General features: G+C 25.8%; 2 protein-coding genes across 2 annotated transcripts; one reads left to right on the forward strand and one right to left on the reverse strand.

Annotated features, from left to right (window-relative positions):
* Positions 1-3,665: 3,665 nt before the first annotated feature.
* Positions 3,666-6,822, reverse strand: LOC122511970 (nuclear nucleic acid-binding protein C1D-like). The gene is made up of 3 exons (XM_043627564.1): positions 6,716-6,822; positions 4,520-4,766; positions 3,666-3,958 (listed from the first exon to the last, which is right to left on the reverse strand). Exons 2-3 carry the CDS (start codon positions 4,737-4,739, stop codon positions 3,750-3,752), a joined length of 429 nt encoding a protein of 142 aa, XP_043483499.1. The 5' UTR covers positions 4,740-4,766; positions 6,716-6,822; the 3' UTR covers positions 3,666-3,749.
* An 815-nt stretch (positions 6,823-7,637) lies between these two features.
* LOC122511971 (probable actin-related protein 2/3 complex subunit 2) lies at positions 7,638-15,040 on the forward strand. Its single transcript, XM_043627565.1, has 7 exons — positions 7,638-7,819; positions 10,663-10,756; positions 10,826-10,925; positions 11,644-11,851; positions 13,419-13,639; positions 14,120-14,321; positions 14,480-15,040. The coding sequence occupies exons 1-7, from the start codon at positions 7,746-7,748 to the stop codon at positions 14,505-14,507; spliced, it is 927 nt and encodes a 308-aa protein (XP_043483500.1). The 5' UTR covers positions 7,638-7,745; the 3' UTR covers positions 14,508-15,040.
* The last annotated feature ends 5,187 nt before the right edge of the window (positions 15,041-20,227 follow it).

Below are 20,227 nucleotides of genomic sequence, written 5' to 3' on the forward strand. Positions count from 1 at the left end.
ATTTTACTAAATTAAAATTCTTGTTACTTTTCCTTCTAATAAATTAATATTCTTTTAAATTTCTATTCAGTTTAATTTAAATTCGGCCAAGAAACTTTTCGCAACAATTAAAATTCAATCATATTTAATTTGTCTTAGGTATTACTATTCTTGCGTATATAAAAATTCTGTAACATTGATAATCGATTTAATGGAAATTCTGCTAAGCTAACATTCTAACAATTATATATTCTGTTAAAAAGTTAAAATTATTATCCTAGAGAATAAAATTCTAGGAAATAAAAATTCTAACAAATCCACTTTAGGGCCTTTTCATGCGCTCCGAAATTTTAGGGGTGTTTAAGGTCATGTTATTCAGTGGTCACGTGTTCCCATAGTAAAGTATATGGAGCACGTGACCATTGAATAACATGACCTTAAAGGTACACTCTCACCTCACTAAGAGTGAGAGAGAAAAAACATTTAATTTGAATTTTCTGACTCTCTTACTCTTATGTGTTACCATGTCAACCTGCAGGCAGGCAGGCAGGCAGGCAGTAGGAGCTGTGCTAGCGCCTTTAAGGCGGTTCCAGAATAGGTGCAAAAGGCAAGAAGTGCAAGTGCGAACCAATGCTAAATGTATAGGAATCGCACTTGCACTTGGACTTGCTACCTGCCTTTGCACCTATTCTGGAACCGCCTTTAGTTGGGACGCATGATTATTCCCCAAATGTCATTTTTCCGAAATATCATTTTACCGAACTGCACTTTTGCGAATAGTCATTTTTGCGAAAAGCCAATTTTGCGAAATGTCACTTTTGCGAATTGTCATTTTTACGAAAATCTATTTTTGCGAATTGTCATTTTTGCGAATCGCAATTTTTACGAATTGTCAATTTTCTGAAAAGTCATTTTTGCGAGTCGCCATTTTTACGATTTGTCAATTTTTCGAAAACTCATTTTTGCGAATTGTCATTTTTGCGAATCGCCATTTTTACGATTTGTCAATTTTTCGAAAACTCATTTTTGCGAATTGTCATTTTTACGAAAAGACATTTTTGTGAAATGTCATTTTTGCGAAAAGCCATTTTTGCGAAAAGTCATTTTTACGAATTGCCATTTTTGCGAATTGTCATTTTTAAGAAATGTCACTTTTGCGAATTGTTACTTTTGCGAATCGCCATTTTTACGAATTGCCATTTTCACGAATTGTTATTTTTGCGAAAAGCTATTTTTGCGAATTGTCATTTTTGCGAATCGATATTTTTACGAATTGTCAATTTTCCGAAAAGTCATTTTTGCGAATCGCCATTTTTACGAATTGTCAATTTTCCGAAAAGTCATTTTTGCGAATTGTCATTTTTGCGAAAAATACAATAGTGGATTTATAGATACCTACAAGTTTCTATTGTATTTTTCGCAAAAATGACAATTCGCAAAAATGACTTTTCGGAAATTTGACAATTCGTAAAAATGTCGATTCGCAAAAATGACTTTTCGGAAAATTGACAATTCGCAAAAATGGCAATTCGTAAAAATGACTATTCGCAAAAATAGCTTTTCGCAAAAATGACATTTCACAAAAATGTCTTTTCGTAAAAATGACAATTCGCAAAAATGAGTTTTCGAAAAATTGACAAATCGCAAAAGTGACAATTCGCAAAAATGACATTTCTCAAAAATGACAATACGCAAAAATGTCAATTCGCAAAAATGACTTTTCGCAAAAATGACTAATCGTAAAAATGACATTTCAGAAAAATCTCTTTTCGCAAAAATGACATTTCACAAAAATGTCTTTTCGTAAAAATGACAATTCGCAAAAATGACTTTTCGGAAAATTGACAATTCGTAAAAATGGCGATTCGCAAAAATGACTTTTCGGAAAATTGACAATTCGTAAAAATTGCGATTCGAAAAAATGACAATTCGCAAAAATAGCTTTTCGAAAAAATGACAATTCGCAAAAGTGACATTTCGCAAAATTGTCTTTTCGCAAAATTTACTATTCGCAAAAGTGCAGTTCGGTAAAATGACATTTCGGAAAAATGACATTTAGGGAATAATCATGCGCCCCCCTTTAGTTATTCAATACATACAGTAGAGACTCCATTATCCGGACTAATGGATGCAGGCACTTGTCCGGATAATCGAGTAAAGTACGAATTAAACAAATTTTTGATTCATAATTTTATGTATTTATTTGCATATGGGCAATTCTACGTGAGATTTCAGTCGACCTCTTAAAATCGGCCAAAAATATTTTTTTTCTATTCTGTATTGAAAAAAAACAGATACGTATTTTTTTATTATTTTTTTGGAGGCCAAATTTTTGAGTTATGAATTTTCAAAATTTTCGCTTTTTAAATGTAGCTATATTTTTAATGTCAGATAACTCAAAAAATATTGCTTCTTTTCATTTTTTGACAAGAGAAAAAAAATTTTGTTTTTCTTTCTACTTTTGAATAATCATAACAAAAAAATTTTTTTTTCATTTTTTATTAAAAAAATAAAAAAAATTTTTAAACAAATTAATTTTTTTTAACTTTGGGTATGATAAATTTTTAATTTTCTTTTTCTAAAACATACCTGGAAATGATAAGAAGGTTTTGCAAAAAGTTTCAGAGTGGGCCTGACAAGTTTGATGGGTCCAAAAAAAAAATTAAGCTGTCCGTGCAGGTCGCACGCACGTGGCACAATGGGATTTTTTTACAATTTATTATTAAAAATTGTCTAGAGCCTACAAATTTTATCGGATTTTGATTATTATTGAATTTTTAGGCTCTAAACAATTTTTAATAATAAATTGTAAAAAAGTCCCATTGTGCCACGTGCGTGCGACCTGCACAGAGAGCTTAATTATTTTTTTGGACCCATCAAATTTGTCAGGCCCACTCTGAAACTTTTTGCAAAACCTTGTTATCATTTCCAGGTATGTTTTAGAAAAAGAAAATTAAAAATTTATCATACCCAAAGTTAAAAAAATTAATTTGTTTATAAAATTTTTTTATTTTTTTAATAAAAAATGAAAAAAATTTTTTTTTGTTATGATTATTCAAAAGTAGAGAGAAAAACAAAACTTTTTTTTTCTTGTCAAAAAATGAAAAGAAGCAATATTTTTTGAGTTATCTGACATTAAAAATATATCTTCATTTAAAAAACGAAAATTTTGAAAATTCATAACTCAAAAATTTGGCCTCCAAAAAAATAATAAAAAAATACGTATCTGTTTTTTTTCAATACAGAATAGAAAAAAAATATTTTTGGCCGATTTTAAGAGGTCAACTGAAATCTCACGTGGAATTGCCCATATGTATTAAAATAGGACTGAAACAAACTAAAACTTTTAAAGTCAACATTAATAAATATTTAGTTAGAAATATTTAAAAATATTTACATAAACATTTTCTTAAAATAATTAAAACACTTTAAAATGCAACATTCCGTGTTTGTTGGCGGGGAGAAATTTAAAATAGAAGTTAACGGCTTGAGACCTTATAAACTTTATATTACTACAAAAAAAAAATTTTTATTTTAAATTTGTCCGGATAATGGAGTCTCTACTGTACCATTTTTTTTAGTTTTTCGAGACGTACAAGTTAGGACAGGTCCGATTTAAAGTAATTTTTTACTTTCATAAAGTGTAATCTAATAGTTCTATATTTTACAGTAAAAAATACACGCCATTGAAAACTATAATTTATTAAAATAAAAATTATACATTAATTCCAAGCTCTTAATTATTAAAATTAATTTTCGATTTTATAGAATTAAGGACAATCCCATGTTTTTTCTTCTGTTTCTTCAAATGTGTTAGATGTTCGTGGTTGCCAGAGACCACTTCTAATAAAACGTTGAGCTGTTTCTTTATTCAAGTGCACCTTTCTATTCTGTTTATTGGTGACTTCCTTTGCACGAACCATTGCTTTTTTTAAACGATCATTTTCTGCCATTATTCGTTGTCTTTTTGGATCAACACCTAAAAGAATATGTTCATAAAATATTTTTTATTATTTAAAGAAACTATTGTTATATCCTAAAAATAGAATTGTGCCTATCCGTGACTGCATGCACTAATAAGTCACTAATTTTATTTATCGGATAATCCATTCATATTTATACATTTATTTATAAATGTTAAGCTTATCATCCATCTACAATGAATGAAGCTGAAATTAGAGCCCAATTATTCAGCACCCACTGAGTTTTGTAAATTATACTTTAACGTTGCAGAAAAGACCAAAAACTTTTATAGAAATATTTAAATTGGAAGTGAAGCAAGTATTTAAAAGCAATCAGCCCAAATGTACTGAAACTTTGCAATTCGAGTGTATTATTTAAGTCACAAACAGTAAAAAAATATTTATATTGTTTTGTGGTGTTAATAATCTGAACAAAAAATTAAACGCACTAAATTCTAACATTGAGTCTAAATTTCGTGATAACACTTTGAAATACATTTCAATAACATTTTGGTCATTATAGACTTCAGTGACACTGACGGGTTTAAAAAAACGTATATTACAGATTAGAAACTTACCTTCTAGTCGTAAATGCATCCAAACAAGACTGTTAAGACTGAAGGACATTAATAAATTATATTTAATTTTATCATTTTTAGAAAGTTCGTTATAAATTTGTGGATCATTTATTAATTTTAAAATATTCGCAATGTCATTCACAGAACTATCTACTCGTTCTAATTGATCTACGATTTCTTGATCTTTATTCAATTCTTCGAAGTTTAAATTCATCTTCATATTTGCAAAAAATTTGGAATCTTGACTCTGTAAAAAATATATATAAATGTTAGACTAAATAAATATTAAGATAAAATTTTTGTAAAGCACATAAGCAAATATTTATATTTATTTAATACTCTATACATTATACAAGGCACTAATTTTTAAAATAAGTGAACTGTCATAAAAAGATTGTTCTTATAGTCTTCTAAGAGAAATATTTTTTATTAAAACTGTGTATAGACAAATTTTGGTGGATTGAACTAAATACAAAGTGACCAAATTAAAATGGGTCTTTTCACATCAGAAATATCGTGATTTGCAAAGAGTAGACCGATTTTCACGAAACTTGGTGGGTTAATAGTTTTATATAAGAAAGTTAATTTTTCCAAATTATTTTTTTAACAAAATCAACATTGTAGAAGATACGCAATTTTAAAATTAATTAAAAAACTAATTTTTTTCTGTTAACTGACAAAGAATTAAATAATAACATTTTTTAATACCCTCTACTGTCAAGTAATCGAACTTTTGTTTTAAAAAAATTGCAGATTAAAATAATCCGTTTTAAAGATTTTATTCATTAAAAACCTCACGTTCACAAAATAGCCTCGGTTCAAGGTACTTTTAAAAATTGCAATAAAAATTTTAAAAGCATAATTATTTTAAAAATAAAACTTTAATTTGTTTTAAATTAAAACTGTAATTCTTTTAAAATTTAATTATTTTATAAAAATTTGAATTAAATTATTGGAAAACTTTTTCTTATATCTTCTGTGGAGAAAAATAAATCTTCACGAAACCTTTTAAACTTGATTTGTTTTAAAATTATATATTTATTTTAATTAAAATTTCCTTGGGCACTCTACTCATTAATTATTTAATAAATATGAAAAATGATATAAATTTAACCTGATTTTCATTAAATTTTAGTTTTCATGACTAGACTGAAGTTTGTTTTCTTTAAACGAACGATAAGGTGATGAACTTCAGTCTTATCTAGTCATGAAAACTAAAATTCAATGAAAATCAGATTAAATTTATATAATTTTTAATATTTATTAAATAATTAATAAGTAGAGTGCCCAAGGAAATTTCAATCAAAATAAATTTATAATTTTAAAACAAATCCAGTTTAAAAGGTTTCGTGAAGATTCCTTTTTCTCCACAGAAGATATAAGAAAAAGAAAATGATGTTTATTTTACTGTGCAAAAACATATATATTTAAAATAAAAAAAACAGTATGTATAATCTATTTTTAATAATTTATACTTAGTTTTCGAAAAATGGGTTATGTTAGACTGCATAACCAGTTAAAAATTTAAAAACAAATTATTTAAAAGAATGTAAAATATATTTGATGCTATAAACCACTAAAAGATAATCTAATTGTATTGAAGAATATTAAATATTTATGATATTTGAAAATCATCGAGCAACCAGCTCTAGACGATTTAAGCTGGCATTCCATATTTTAAAAATTTAATTAGTAAAATCATTCAAAAATAATTTTTAAAAGATTTGTCTATAGTTATACTTTTTAAAATTTTATTGCAATGAAAGAAAAATTTTATACTAAAAGAAAATAATAAGTAAAAATAATTTTTTCAAAACATTGTTTAAAAATGTAAACAAAAAGCACATGACATAACCACGCTTTGAATTTCTAACGCACAAACCAAAGAAAAATATAAGAAAATAGTGCATAAACATTTGAATAACGTATTAATCTAAATAATAATTATTTAAATCAATGCTCTAAGTGAACGTATATATTCCTACAATGATTTTATATTTAGAAAATTTGTTAACTAGGAAGCAAGACTTTTAAGGTTATCTGTCTACAAAGTCTAATATTGAAAGAAATACAGACTATTTAAATAATTCGACAATGTTATCAGTAGCTAAATATAATATATGATTCAATATACTTTCATTATTTTACTTCAATATATATTTTTATTATATTATTTATTATTATATTTATTATTACCACAACTTTCTAAGCAAACATTCATATACAGTGTATTGTCTACTCAAGGTGATTCCACAACTATTCTTTTTATCCATCTTCAAGGTGTGACGTCACGCCTAGTGTCGTCTCTGGTAATTTAGTAAATTTAAAGAAATACAAAAGTCACTATAATTCACTAGTATAGGGAATTTCGTTTTAAGTAATTTATTACTTGCGTTTTGTAACTAGGCCATGTGAATGAGAGAGATGGAGATATACGTTCGCTGTACTTGCACTCATGGCCTAGTTACAAAACGCAACGCAAAACGCTGCCATGGGACACAGGCCGCAGTCAGTCCCATGGCAACGTTTTGCGTTGCGTTGTAATTAGAGAGAATGCAGCAAACGTATATTTGCGTCTTTTTCTCTCCCATTACGACGCAACGCAAAACGCTGTCATGGGACTCCACCCACACACTTTTGGAAAAACCAAAAAAAAGTTGTTGTAGAAAGCCCCTTAAAGAACGAACTTTCAGTAAGGCCGCAGTCTCATGGCAGCGTTTTGCGTTGCGTTGTGATGAGAGAATGTAGCAAACGTATATTTGCGTCTTTTTCTCTCTCATTACAACGCAACGCAAAACGCTGCCATGGGACTGCGGCCTAAGTTTATATTAACAGAAAATTGTTAAATATAAAAATAATAAATAATATAAAAACTGTTTATTTAATTATACGACCATAGAATAAAGAAATAGTTTTAAAAAAAATTTTAAATTTGATAAATATTAAAATATAAATTATATAATTGTTGTGTAATGTGGACTCAACCTGAATAAAGAGAGAGAAAGAAATATACTTCTATCCTTGTTACACTAACTGCTCAACGCAAAACGCAGAGTTGCGATGTGCGTTGGTCTTTCTATTGGAAAAAGGCCTTTAGGGTGGCGTATAGGCGCTTCTATAGTGAATTAGTGAGAGTGCCATAACCGGTGTTACTTGGGTGGATGACAGTAATGTTGGTTATTTAAAACTTTTCTTTCATGTTCTGTGAGTGCACTTTGTTACAGTGATGATTTTACTTGAGATTAATAATAGAATTTTAGAAGAGACATTAACTAATAGAATAAAAAATGCCTTGTCAGGGTAAGTAATGCAAAACTAATCTGCAGACTTTTCGCAATTTCAATCTTTAATCTTTAAAATATACTAAATAAAATCTAATAATAATAATGATAGCTGCACCTAGTCATCTGTCTACACAGATAAAGTTTTAAAAAAATAATATTTCCACCTAATGTATGAGTGATATTCTACAGTCGGCTTTACTTTTACACCACATACGTGGATAACAAACTTTAAAGAAGCAATTTCCACCTATTCGAATGTTTATGAATGAATGAATGAAAATATGTCTGTCTAGCCTGTCAAATTAAGTAAATAAAAATTGACCATCTGATAAACCAAACATTTTCTTTCGGCTTTCGAGATAAAAAGAAAATACAAAATTTTGTAATGGTTTTACTCTTGTCTGTACCTATAAACTACATTAAAAAAATATACATTTTATTTTGTTGACAAATACGACACTACAGTTATAGCTTTTTTTTAATAAATAACTAATCAAAATTTGTATTTTTTAAATACGCTGGCTTTTACAGTACCGACAATAGATTTGTTTTTAATAATAGTATAATTTTTAAATTTAAATTAAAAACATTGTATATCCAACCAATTGTAAATAACCAAACCTATGAACTTAACTAACAATCCTTAGTATTTTTAATAGTAACGATATTTCATTTTAGCAGTTATTGAATTCACAGGCATGTGAAAAGTAAAAAGTGATTATTTTTTGTTTTCATTTTCTAATTGTGTATAAAAAATGTGATGCTTTTGGGTGAAAGGGACTTAACGCAGCAAGAAATTTAAGTTTATGATTGTTAATTTTAAAGAGAACATACATAATGACTATTAACTCTCACTGCAAACTCATAGTATTTGTATCTTTATTACATCTAAAATGTCCAACAAGAATTACTTTTGGTTGTACAAAATATAAAACATGATTATGAATCAAGGTGAAACGAATGTAAGCATAATTTAGAATTCTCCACAACTTGTAGTAAAGTATGTTAAAATTTAACTTACTTAATTATTAAAAAAAATTGGTTACAAGAAGTGTAGTAAGAATCTATCAAAAAATGAATAATTTCAAAATATTTTTATTTTTAACATAACACAAGTGGGACGGTTAAAATTACTTTAAATCGGCCCTATCCTATCAAACACTCCCAAAATTTAATTTTGGAGCTAAAAAAACCTTTTTTTAAGTTACTGCATAAAATAGCTTGTAACTTTGTTATTTTCGGTCCAAACTCAATGAATTTTTTTCATTTTAAAGTTGAAGAATTTGTCAACTTTAAATCCAATTATCGGCCCTAATTTCAGTTAAAATATTTTTTTTGACAAGAGATTTTAAGAGTGGGTATTTAATTCTGAGTCGAATGAGATTTTTTGAACAGAATTCGTTAAAAATTAACTGAGTTATTGCAGTTTTAGTTCCTTTTGGAAAAAAAGAAAAAAATTTATATTTTAATCTGGATTAATCACATTTTTCAATAAAATCTTAAGTATTTTTTTAAAAGGAAGTGAAAAGCTTGCAGAACATATATTTTTGAATCTCTATTGATATTTTGAAATTTTGACTTTTTCAGAAATAAATTAAAAAATTGACATAATTTAAAATTAAATTTAAAAATAGATTTTATAATCCCAATTTTTGAAATTTATTATTGAATCTTTCTTTATTACAATTTTATTATTTTTTGTTGCTTTTTATTGACATCAAAACGAAAAACTTGACGCGCGCTTTAACGCGTGTTATTTTAGCTTATGTTATTTTTATTTCTTAATTCATGCAAAAAATATTTATTAATGTAAAAAATGTAATAAATGTTTTATATTTTTATTTATTCTTTTATTTTTTTGCATTGACGCTTTAAACTTTTAAGTAAGACACAAATTATGAACATTCGTAAAATTAAAATTCAAGAAATTATTGAATATATTAAATGTTTTTGTTTATTCTTTTGCTTATATTTTGCGTTGACGCTTTAAGTTTTCCAATATCCTATTAACAAGCAGGAAATTGAAAAGGACTGAAAAATTTTAACTTTACACAGAAAACGTTAAATTATCAATTCTTTTGAATTTTGTTTTTGTCCAATTCCTATGTATTCTTTTTTGAGGCTAAGATTTCGTGGAAGTAAATTCCAATCAACTTCGTTTCAATATAAAAATGCCAAAATACCAAAGTTCCAATATAATTTATTTATTTATTTATTTATTTATTTACATAAACTTTCCCGCAGTCCAAGATGGCATATATATAATTTCCAATATATATGCCCACATAGCACCGAAAGTTTCCTAAAAATTTTTTAAAGATTTACTTACAAACTTCAAAGAATTTACTTGCAAAGTTTAGTGAAAATTGTGTGAATATTTAAATGTCTCTCTTCAATAAATGTTTATCGTCAAACTTTCCTGAAAATTTAAATTAAATCTTCGCCTATATAGATTTAGGCTAAAATTTAATTTAAATTTTCAGGAAAGTTTCACGTTAAACATTTATTAAAGTGGGACATTTAAATCGTTACCATCTTGAAAAAAGTTGTGTTGCATAAAAGATTTTTGGAAAAATCGTATTTTTTACCTTCACATAAATTATTGGTTCGAATGACGCTTTTGAAAAACAGAACTTTTGGTCTTTGGAAATTAAAATCTTTGGGACTTTTTTTCGTTGGAACTTCTGTTTTGGAACTTTTGTCCTCCAAACGAAGGAAATATTTATTCTCACTCAATAATGACGTGCTTTGATTGATTTCCTTCAAATTTTTTATTATTCTGCGAATATGCCATAAAATAGTCATTTTCGTTGACTGAAGAAAGTTGAAAATGCAAGTAAATTATTACAATTATTTCAGCCACAAGCCTGAGTCCATTGATATTACAATTGCTGACTTTGATGGAGCTTTATTTCATGTTTCAAACTTTAGTAAAGACAAATCAAAAATTAGAGTGAGTAATATTATTTATTGAGAATTCTAATATTTTTATAAACATTTTAATTTCAACTTTATTTTTCAGATTAGTATATTACTGAAATTTTACAAACAACTTCAAGAACATGGTGCAGATGAATTGCTCAAAAGAGAATATGGTTCTTATTTAATAGAACCCGAGAGTGGTAAGAAAAAAAATGTATTTTTCTATATTAAGCATAATTTCTGTAGCGATAAAAGTAGAAAAAACTTACAGTTTTTTTGTTTAAATCTCATCTCATTTCGTATCAGGTAAACGAGATTCTCCAATTTTGTATTTTTTTCCATCAATTTTTCCACAAAAATGAAAATTGCTACTATACAAAATCTGTCATACATCACTTTCATAAAATAACAATATAAGTATTCGAATTTAATGAATTATTATTTTATGAATGATTCATAAGTGGAATCTTAGTATTGCTATAAATACAAGAAATTAAAAAATTGAGTTCCCAAATTGAGAAAATAAAGGGATATTTGATATTTGATATAAATATTTTAACCTATGAAGAAAAAGTCGAAGTGTATTTCTAGTATTCTGAGAATTAGTAAACTTTCAGCAGAAGATTTGTGTAAATTGAGAATTATGATACAAATTGAGAAAAAATGAGTCCTCATTCAGATAGTTGGTTTGCGTCCGTGTTTAACAGTATGCTCATGGGCATTAATGGGTTAAAGCAAAAATGAGAAAAGTGACATAATTTGAAAGATAATTTCAATTACTTTATGTTAGGTTAGTTATAAATTATTTCAATAACTTCTGTTAATAAGTAATTCTTGAAAGCGCAACAATGCATTGCAGCATTAATAAAGAATGACAAACATTCCGATCTAGGTAATAACAGTACTTTTAAATTTTAGGTTATAATGTGACTGTGCTAATAGATTTGGACAATTTAAATGATGACTGGGAATCATTGATCAAGAAGATAGGTTTGCTTAAAAGACACTGTTTTGCAAGTGTTTTTGAAAAATATTTTGATTTTCAAGAATATTATTTTGATTCACAAGATGCTGGAATAAAAATGCATAAAAGAGCAGTTATTGAATATCGGGATCAAGAGTATATGTAAGTATTTTATTATTTTTATCTTCCTTTCTTCAATTCCTACATGCAGTAGTGTCTTTTATTAATCGATTCTCGTCCAATTGTGCTTGGCCAATCTCAGTAAATTCATAAATTCGAGAACTTGGTCCAAAGGAAAAGTACAAAAACAAATTATTAATTACTTTTTTAATAATCATAAACTCTGAAAATACTTATTAACCTTGTTTCATTAATATATAAAAATTTAGTTAAAATGCGTTGTGAGAAGCAATTGAAATAATGGTTCAAATTGATTTTCATCCTCAAATTTGAGCTAAATTGAAACAAAATTTTTTTAATTCTGAAGAAAACTAAGAGTAAAATTTCTATTTTTTGCATAATTCAAACCATATTAAAAAAATCGCAAGCTTTTTCTGATTACACAGGGTGGCCATTAAAATTCACGGACAAAATCCGAACTTTCTGAAAAACGCTTCAATTTTTAAGGATCAGATGTACAATACTTGAAGTTTGGCATTATTTTTACACGTTAAAACGCAATTTAAAAAATTTTGCAATGGACATTTCTTATGGCTTAGGAATCGCTCTTTCAAATGGAGTATCGAAAAATAATTAAGCAAACTTAAAAATAAACAAATTATATATGATTATTTAATAAAAAAAAAAACATGAATCCTACACGGAGAGACCCACACAAATCCTTCCAGTTTATCCCCATTAGTCAAGAATTAACGGGAAACCGGCGATAAAAATCCGTATTTTTTGGTGAACATTTGTCGGATTAGTGACTTAGTGTAGAAAATAGTAAAAAATACAAAAAGTCCCTTTATTTCCGGTGGTTGCAATGTGAAAATAGTAAATTCTAGTGTGATTTTATACAAAAATTAGTAATCTCGGTCTCTCCGTGTAAAATCTGGACCAACGAAACTAAAATATTCATAACTTCGTCAATTCTGCTCCCATTACCTTAAAATGTGAATACAATATTTTGGAGATATTATGCATTCTTTGAAAAAATTTTTAAAAATGCAAAAAAAATTTTAATACTTTACCCCCCTTCTCTGAATAAATTTCTAACAAATCTGTGGTTGTCAAATTTTAAAAATTAATGTGATTAAATTGTTAATAATTTTCAAAGTAAATACATGAATGAAAATTCTTCTTACTTGTCTGTTTTATTTTATTTAAGGGATTAAACCACATTTCAAAAAATAAATTTTTTTTATTAGCTCAAAAAATTGTTAAAACCTTCCAGAATAAGGGACAAAATGTTTTATAACTGTCCGAAATCGATTTCATTGAAATTTCAAGCTTTAGAGAAGAACTTTACCTTGCAGAAAATATGTATTAGAAGAATGGTTCCAGTGCCACCATTTTTGAATATTTATTAATGAAAATTTGCAATTTTTTACTTGAATATACAGTTAATAACTTCCTAAAATATTATAACTGTATGCCCTTTCTTTTCATTAAAAAGAAATTCTTGAAAAAACGTTCTTTTTTAGGCATCTACAGCGGTGTAACCCCTTACAGCAAGTATTGAAAATATTATTCGTATGAAAGTTATTATTTAATTTATTTGTTTCAGGTATGTAGAAGCAAAAAGTGACAGAGTCACTGTAGTCTTTAGTACTATATTTAAAGACGAAGATGATATGGTTATTGGAAAAATGTTTTTACAAGAGTTGAAAGAGGGACGTAGAGCAAGCCATACGGCACCCCAAGTTCTATTTAGTCATCGTGAACCACCACTTGAGTTGCAAGACGCTGGAGCGCCAATTAATGATTGCATAGGATATATCACATTTGGTAAATTCAGTCTCTCAGTTGTTAAAATAACTCTGCATAATCATTAGTTTCCCCACTTTTGCGAATGAAAACAGTAATAAATCAACTAAAACTTTAACCTTAAACTGGTTTTAAAATTATAAATCATATTCTAATTTAAAAATTAAAAATCGTGGAAATTATTTCTCTAATTCATTGAATATATATGATCGACATTTTGATTTTCATAAAAATAAAAAATTCTAATGCCTAAATTTTGACATTTCAACTTTTTCCTGAATTGACTTCTAATTGAAAATATAGTTTTAATGAAAGAGAGCCTAAAAAATTTTGGCTTTGTTTTGTTTAATTTTTTCTTAAAATAAAATCGACAAAGTGGGGAGGGCCTTTTTCATGCCATATAACTAATTAGAATAATGTAGATCTTAATATAACGTAAATATACTATAAGCAGAATTAATAAATCCTTTAGTTTATAATTAAATAATTATCATGTTTCAGTTTTGTTTCCTAGACATACTAGCAGGGAAGCTCGTAACAATACAATAGATTTAATTCACATGTTCAGGCATTATCTACATTATCATATAAAATGTAGTAAAGTTTACATTCATTCGAGAATGCGAACTAAAACAACTGACTTTTTGAAAGTATTAAATCGTGCAAGATCGCAACCAAAAACTACAGAAAAGAAGACTATCACGTAAGTCCTTTTCAAATCGTTTAAATATTACATCTGGTCGATTCAAAGTAAAATTTTTCCTTAGTTGGAAATTTTAAAGAATTTAAATTCAGTTTAACATATATTTTATAAATTTCAGACGAAAAGCATTATGTGCAATATTGACATTTTTGTTTCAGGGGTCGAACGTTTATCAGAAAAGAGTAGAGGCGAAGCATACGAAGGATTTGATCTAACCTATCAAATTAACATTTTGATATATAAATAGATGATAGCTTTTCTTCTGCGAAAATAAAAATGTGTATTTGTATTCTAGATCAAGAGAAGAATTTTACAATGAGAAAAAAAAATATATAGACGTGGTAATGAAGTATTAAAAGGAAAAACCATTTCAGATTTGAAATTTTTATTTACGGAAAATACTTATCAATTTGATTTGATGTTAAAAAAATTATGTACTGCATATATTTATATTAATATTATTATTAACATGTTACATTGACAACTTTATAAACTTCCAAGTTATATACTACACATTCACACATATTTACCTTTTACATTAATATTTTCTACATAATGTTCAGGTTAGAAATGAAAAATTGAGATGTTGAATATTTTTAATTAGTGAATTTCCCGGTATTGGGAGAAGAATTAGTTAAATTTGTTCAGTGTAAAGTAAAAGTAAATTTGATTTCAAAAGAATACTGGATATTGCAATAAAATGTTGGAAAACTTAAAAATTGATGCAGTTTTTAATGTACCGACAAAGTACTTCCTTAAAAAAAACAATTAAATCAAATGCTTATAACAATAATAAATAAAGAAAAGTTACATAATTCAACGTGTGAAATTCTGTAGGTTTGTTTTCATTATCTAATTAAAAAGTTTTTATCAGTGACTGGAAAATGGTAATTATCTTAGAGATTAAATCCGACAAAGGGTAATAGTGAAATTAAAGAAAATATGATTACAAAGCCGGGTTTTTAATAAATATTCTCCCACAAATTTATAGTAGTCTCACTGACTTATCCTCATTCCAAATTAGATCTTATTTTCTACGGGGATAAATTGACCCAAAAGCACTGCATTTTTTTTTGACTTTTTGAGAAAAATGTGTATAAAAAATTTTAAAACATTAAAAAAAATAGTTTTTGAGGATTATTGTTGAGGAAAAATCCTTATAAAGAGAAACCCTGTTTGAATTTTTAATTTATGTAAAATAGTGTGTTTTTTACCAATTCTGCACCAGAAAAGTTTAAACAAATTATTATTATTGTTATTTACTGACTTTTCCTACATTCCACCATAAAATAAAATACAGTTTTATCCTAATTTTGCAATTTATTGACCTCTTAATATAAAGACATGGAGAAACATTATAAAACATTATATCAACAATTTCGTTTAAATAAATTATTATTGTTATTTATTAACTTTTTTACATTTTACCTAGAAAGATGCAGTTTTTTCTCATTTTGCAATTCATTAACTATATTTACTATTTATGTATTCTTCTATTTGATTAAACCTGATAAATTACAATATTTGAAAACATCTGCATTTATTTTTATGTGAAATGTTGAAAAAACTAGTAAACAACAATTATTTGTATAAACAATTACTAACTACCGAGCTAACTAACTAACTTTCTAACTTACAAACTTAATTACTAATTAACTTACTAACTACCTTCCTCACTTACTAACTAACTTACAGACTTTCTAACTAACTTATAAACTTAATTACTAATTAAGTTACTAACCAACTTACAAACTTAATTATTAATTAACTTACTAACTAACTTACAAACTTAATTACGACTTTCGACTAATTTTATACAAATTCAGGCTTCACAGTCTGTCCCCTATTTCCCTAAAAGTCCCCTTTTTTTAATTTTGGCCCCTAAACGTACCCTATTTTAAAAATTTTCCCTAAATTTCCCCTATTTTTTTCTTTTATCTTTTAATGATGAATTCACACCAAATTTAGCTTCGTAAACTATATGTAACTAACACTAATTCTAATACAAAACCTTCAAAAAATTTTTCTATTTCTGACAAGAATGAATTTTTTAATATTATTTAATTATTACAAAAGTTTTAATGCAATTATCTTGATAAATAACAAAATTCTTCACAGAAATTCAATAATTTTTAGGAATTTTAATAAAATTCTTTACAAAATTCAATTATTTTCATAACTTACAATATTCATCCCAAGAATTCAATTATTTTCAAAAGTAATTAAATTCTTCGAAGAAATTCAATTATTTTAAAAAATTCTCACGATTATCTCGTCAAGAATTCAATTAACTTTACAAATAGCAAAATTTTACGCCAAAAAGTCAATTATTTTCAAAAATTTATCAAAATCTTTGCAACACTTCAATTATTTTCAAAGTTTTTTGCAATTCAATAATTTTCAATACTTACTATTTTCATAGAATTTATCAACAGATTTAATTATTTATAAAAAAACTTGTTGAAACAATTCTACGAAAATATTCAATTATTTTCATAAATAATAAAATTTCATTTACGAATTCAATTAATTTCATCGCTGAATTTCAAATATTTTTAATACAATTTTAAATAAATTCCTTGAAAAATGCAATTATTATTAAAAATTTTATTAAAACTTGAGGAAAGTATTCAATTTTAAGAAACATTCAATTATTCAATAAAACAATAAAATTCGTTGCAATAATTCAAATATTTTCATAAATAACATTTAATTCGTCGCAGATAATCAATTATTTTAAAAAAAATTTTTAAGTACATAATTTTGCAAAAGAATTCAATTAGCTTGTTAAACAACAAAATCGCATAAATTCTTCCCATAAAATCAATTATTCTATAAAGGAATTTTAATAAAATTCTTTTCCAAAATTCATTATTATATTATCATAAATATCAAAATTCATCACAAGAATTCAATTCTTTTGAAAAGTAATTAAATACTTTGCAAAAATTAAATTAATTTAAAATTTTTTTAAAAATTCTCGTCAAGAATTAAATTATCTTTATAAATAGATAGGGAATTTATTCTCAAAAATAAAGTTATTGTCAAAAATTTTTTTAAAATTCTTCTCAAAAAGTTAATTATTTTCAAAAATTTTAATAAAATTCTTCTCATGAATTCAATTGTTTTCAAAAATTAAACTTGTTAATACAATTCTTCGTAAAAATTAAATTTTAAGAAACATTTAATATTATTTATTTTTGTATTTAAATAATTGATTTCTCGTAGATTTAAATTATTATTTTTCGTACCTTTAACTAACAATTCTGTAGAATTAATTTTTTTCAAAAAATTTAATTAAATAATAATTGATGTTATTGATTTAAAGTAGGTAGAATTTTAGTTAAAAATTCTAGAAAATGTTAATTGAATTTAAATGATACAAATAATTTTGAAGAAATTACAGTAACAATATTTTTATAATAATAAAATAAATGATTATGTCAGTCGGTCATCTTTAATTATTATAAAACAAAGTTTTATAATAATATTCTTATGAGTTGTTCAATTTGAATTTGATTTTTTTGAACACCTTAATTCCAAAGAAAAAAAAATGATTAAATATTTATTTTAAATAAAGCTATTGATGTTTTTGAATAATTTTACTTTTGAAGTAATTTGTAAATAAATTTAATATAATTTTTAGAGTGAATCAGAATATTCTTTAGGTTTAGGGTCAGGGAAAAAGCCAAAGTTGTGTTTGGAAATCAGGGAAAAATGAAGTTAAATTTTTGTGGCAACCCTGTATAAATAAAATATATTTTTATCTTTATTTAACCAATTTTTATGGTCCCCTAAAAGTCCCCTATTTTTTAATTTTCAGTCCCCTATTTCCCCTAAAATACTTTTTAGGGGCACTGTGAAGCCGCAAATTCTAATTTAAATAATTGAATTCCTGAGAAATTTTTATGATTCATGAAAAGAATAATTGAATTCTTACGAAGATTTTTACAAAATTTTTTTTAAATAATTGAATTCTGTTTAACAATTTTATGAAAATAGTTGGTATTGAAAATCATTGAATTGACGTTGAATTGAATTATTGTGAAGAATTGTATAAAAATTTTGTTAAATAATTGATTTTTTCGAATTTTTTTTTGAAAATGCTATTTAAAATTAATTGAATTCATGTGGAAAACTTATTATTTATGAAAATAATTGAATTTTGAATGAATTTTATCAATTTTTTTAAATAATTGAAATCCTGTGAAAAATTTTATTATTTATGGTAATAATTGAATTCTTGCAATGTATTTTATTACATTTTTTAAAAAAATTATTCAATGCTTTTAAGAAATTTTATTAAACTAGTAGATTTTGAAAATATTTGTATTTTAGGGAAGAATTTCATTATTTGTGAAATGTAATTGAATTCTTGCAACAATTTCTTTGGAAATAATTACATTTTTCGAGGAATTTATTTAAAATGTATTTAAAATAATTGAAATCCTGTGAAAAATTTTATTCTTAATGAAAATAATTGAATTATTAGAATGAATTTTATTTCATTTTTTAAATAATTGAATTCATGTGAAATTTTTATTACTACTTGTCAGAATAATTGAATTCTTATGAAGGATTTTATTAAAATTTTTGTAAATAATTTAATTATTTTTGAAAAATTTTATGGAAATTTAAATTATTTGAAAAGAGGAAGATATATAGATCACTCTGAGTCTTCGACTCGGAGTAATCTATATTTTCCTGTTTTCTAATAACACTTACTTACTTTAATAATAATAATTACTCCGAATCGAAGACTCGGAGTGATCTATACCTGCCTACTTTTTTCTAATAATATTCTTATAAGCTGTTGAATTTGAATGTTTTGAAGAATTTTATTAGTAATTGAATTCTTTTGTGGAATTTTATGAAAATACTAGTACTAGATATTGAAAATAATTGAATTTTGAATATTTTTTTGAAAATAATTGAACCTTTTTTAAGAATTTGATTATAATTTTTTAGAACAGTTTTTTGATTTCTAGTACTAATGAATTTAAAGTTGTGGAAATTCTTAAAAAAAAAACAAAAATAGTAGCTTTTTAGTGGCTGAAATTTAAAAAAAGTACCCAAATAGTTGCATAACGTAAAAAAGTAGTAAATAGTAGGTTTTAGTAGGTGTGTGCGAAGCCTGAACTTACAAACTTAATTACTAATTAACCTACTAACAAATTTATTAATTTACTAACTAACTTAAGTTATTAACTTACTTATTAACTTACTAACTAAATTACTGACTAACTTACTAACTAATTTATTAACTAACTTAATTAATAATTAACTTACTAACTATAACATATACTTAACTTAGTTACTAACTAACTTTATAACTGACTAACTAATTTAATTACTAACTAACTTGGTAAGGCCCAATGGGAAATTTACAACTGGCGTAGTACTGCGCCAGCACTGGCAGCACTGGCGGCAAGGCTGAGAGCCAGCACTGGCATGGCACTGGGATGATAACGCCGTCTGGCGCTGCCGAAGTACTGTCTGTCAGTGCTGACAGACAGCACTGGACCAGTGCTGGCTGAGAATATTGCCGCAATAAATGCCGTATTGTTATTAATAAGTCGTAAATTCATAATTATAAATAATTTAACAACAAAATGGTAAATAATATTAATAAATAGTTATTATTCATGAAATATTTCTCTTCTTAAAGAAATTGTATTAAAGATGGAGACTAACAATGGATATAGTAAATGAAGTAGAAAAAAATTGTTTATAACATTTAAAAATTAAATAATAAACAATTACAGTAAGTGTGCATTAGATTTTCATATTTTAGTACCTAACGATTGAAATCTAGAAATATCGCAAACCTATGAAAATAAACAAAATTGCTGACGAGGGGAATCGAACCTACGACCTATGGACTAACAGACTAACGCTCTAACCAC

The sequence above is a fragment of the Leptopilina heterotoma genome, unplaced genomic scaffold, assembly GCF_015476425.1.
Source record: "Leptopilina heterotoma isolate Lh14 unplaced genomic scaffold, ASM1547642v1 Lhet_92, whole genome shotgun sequence".
In the NCBI taxonomy this organism is placed as follows: domain Eukaryota; kingdom Metazoa; phylum Arthropoda; class Insecta; order Hymenoptera; family Figitidae; genus Leptopilina; species Leptopilina heterotoma.

Coding starts and splice junctions, on each gene's coding strand:
- LOC122511970 (XM_043627564.1), bottom strand. CDS start 4,739: ATGAAGATGAATTTAAACTTCGAAGAATTGAATAAAGATCAAGAAATC. Junction 3,959..4,519: donor GATGCATTTACGACTAGAAG/GTAAGTTTCTAA, acceptor ATATTCTTTTAG/GTGTTGATCCAAAAAGACAA.
- LOC122511971 (XM_043627565.1), top strand. CDS start 7,746: ATGATTTTACTTGAGATTAATAATAGAATTTTAGAAGAGACATTAACT. Junction 11,852..13,418: donor TATCGGGATCAAGAGTATAT/GTAAGTATTTTA, acceptor TATTTGTTTCAG/GTATGTAGAAGCAAAAAGTG. Junction 13,640..14,119: donor CATAGGATATATCACATTTG/GTAAATTCAGTC, acceptor ATCATGTTTCAG/TTTTGTTTCCTAGACATACT.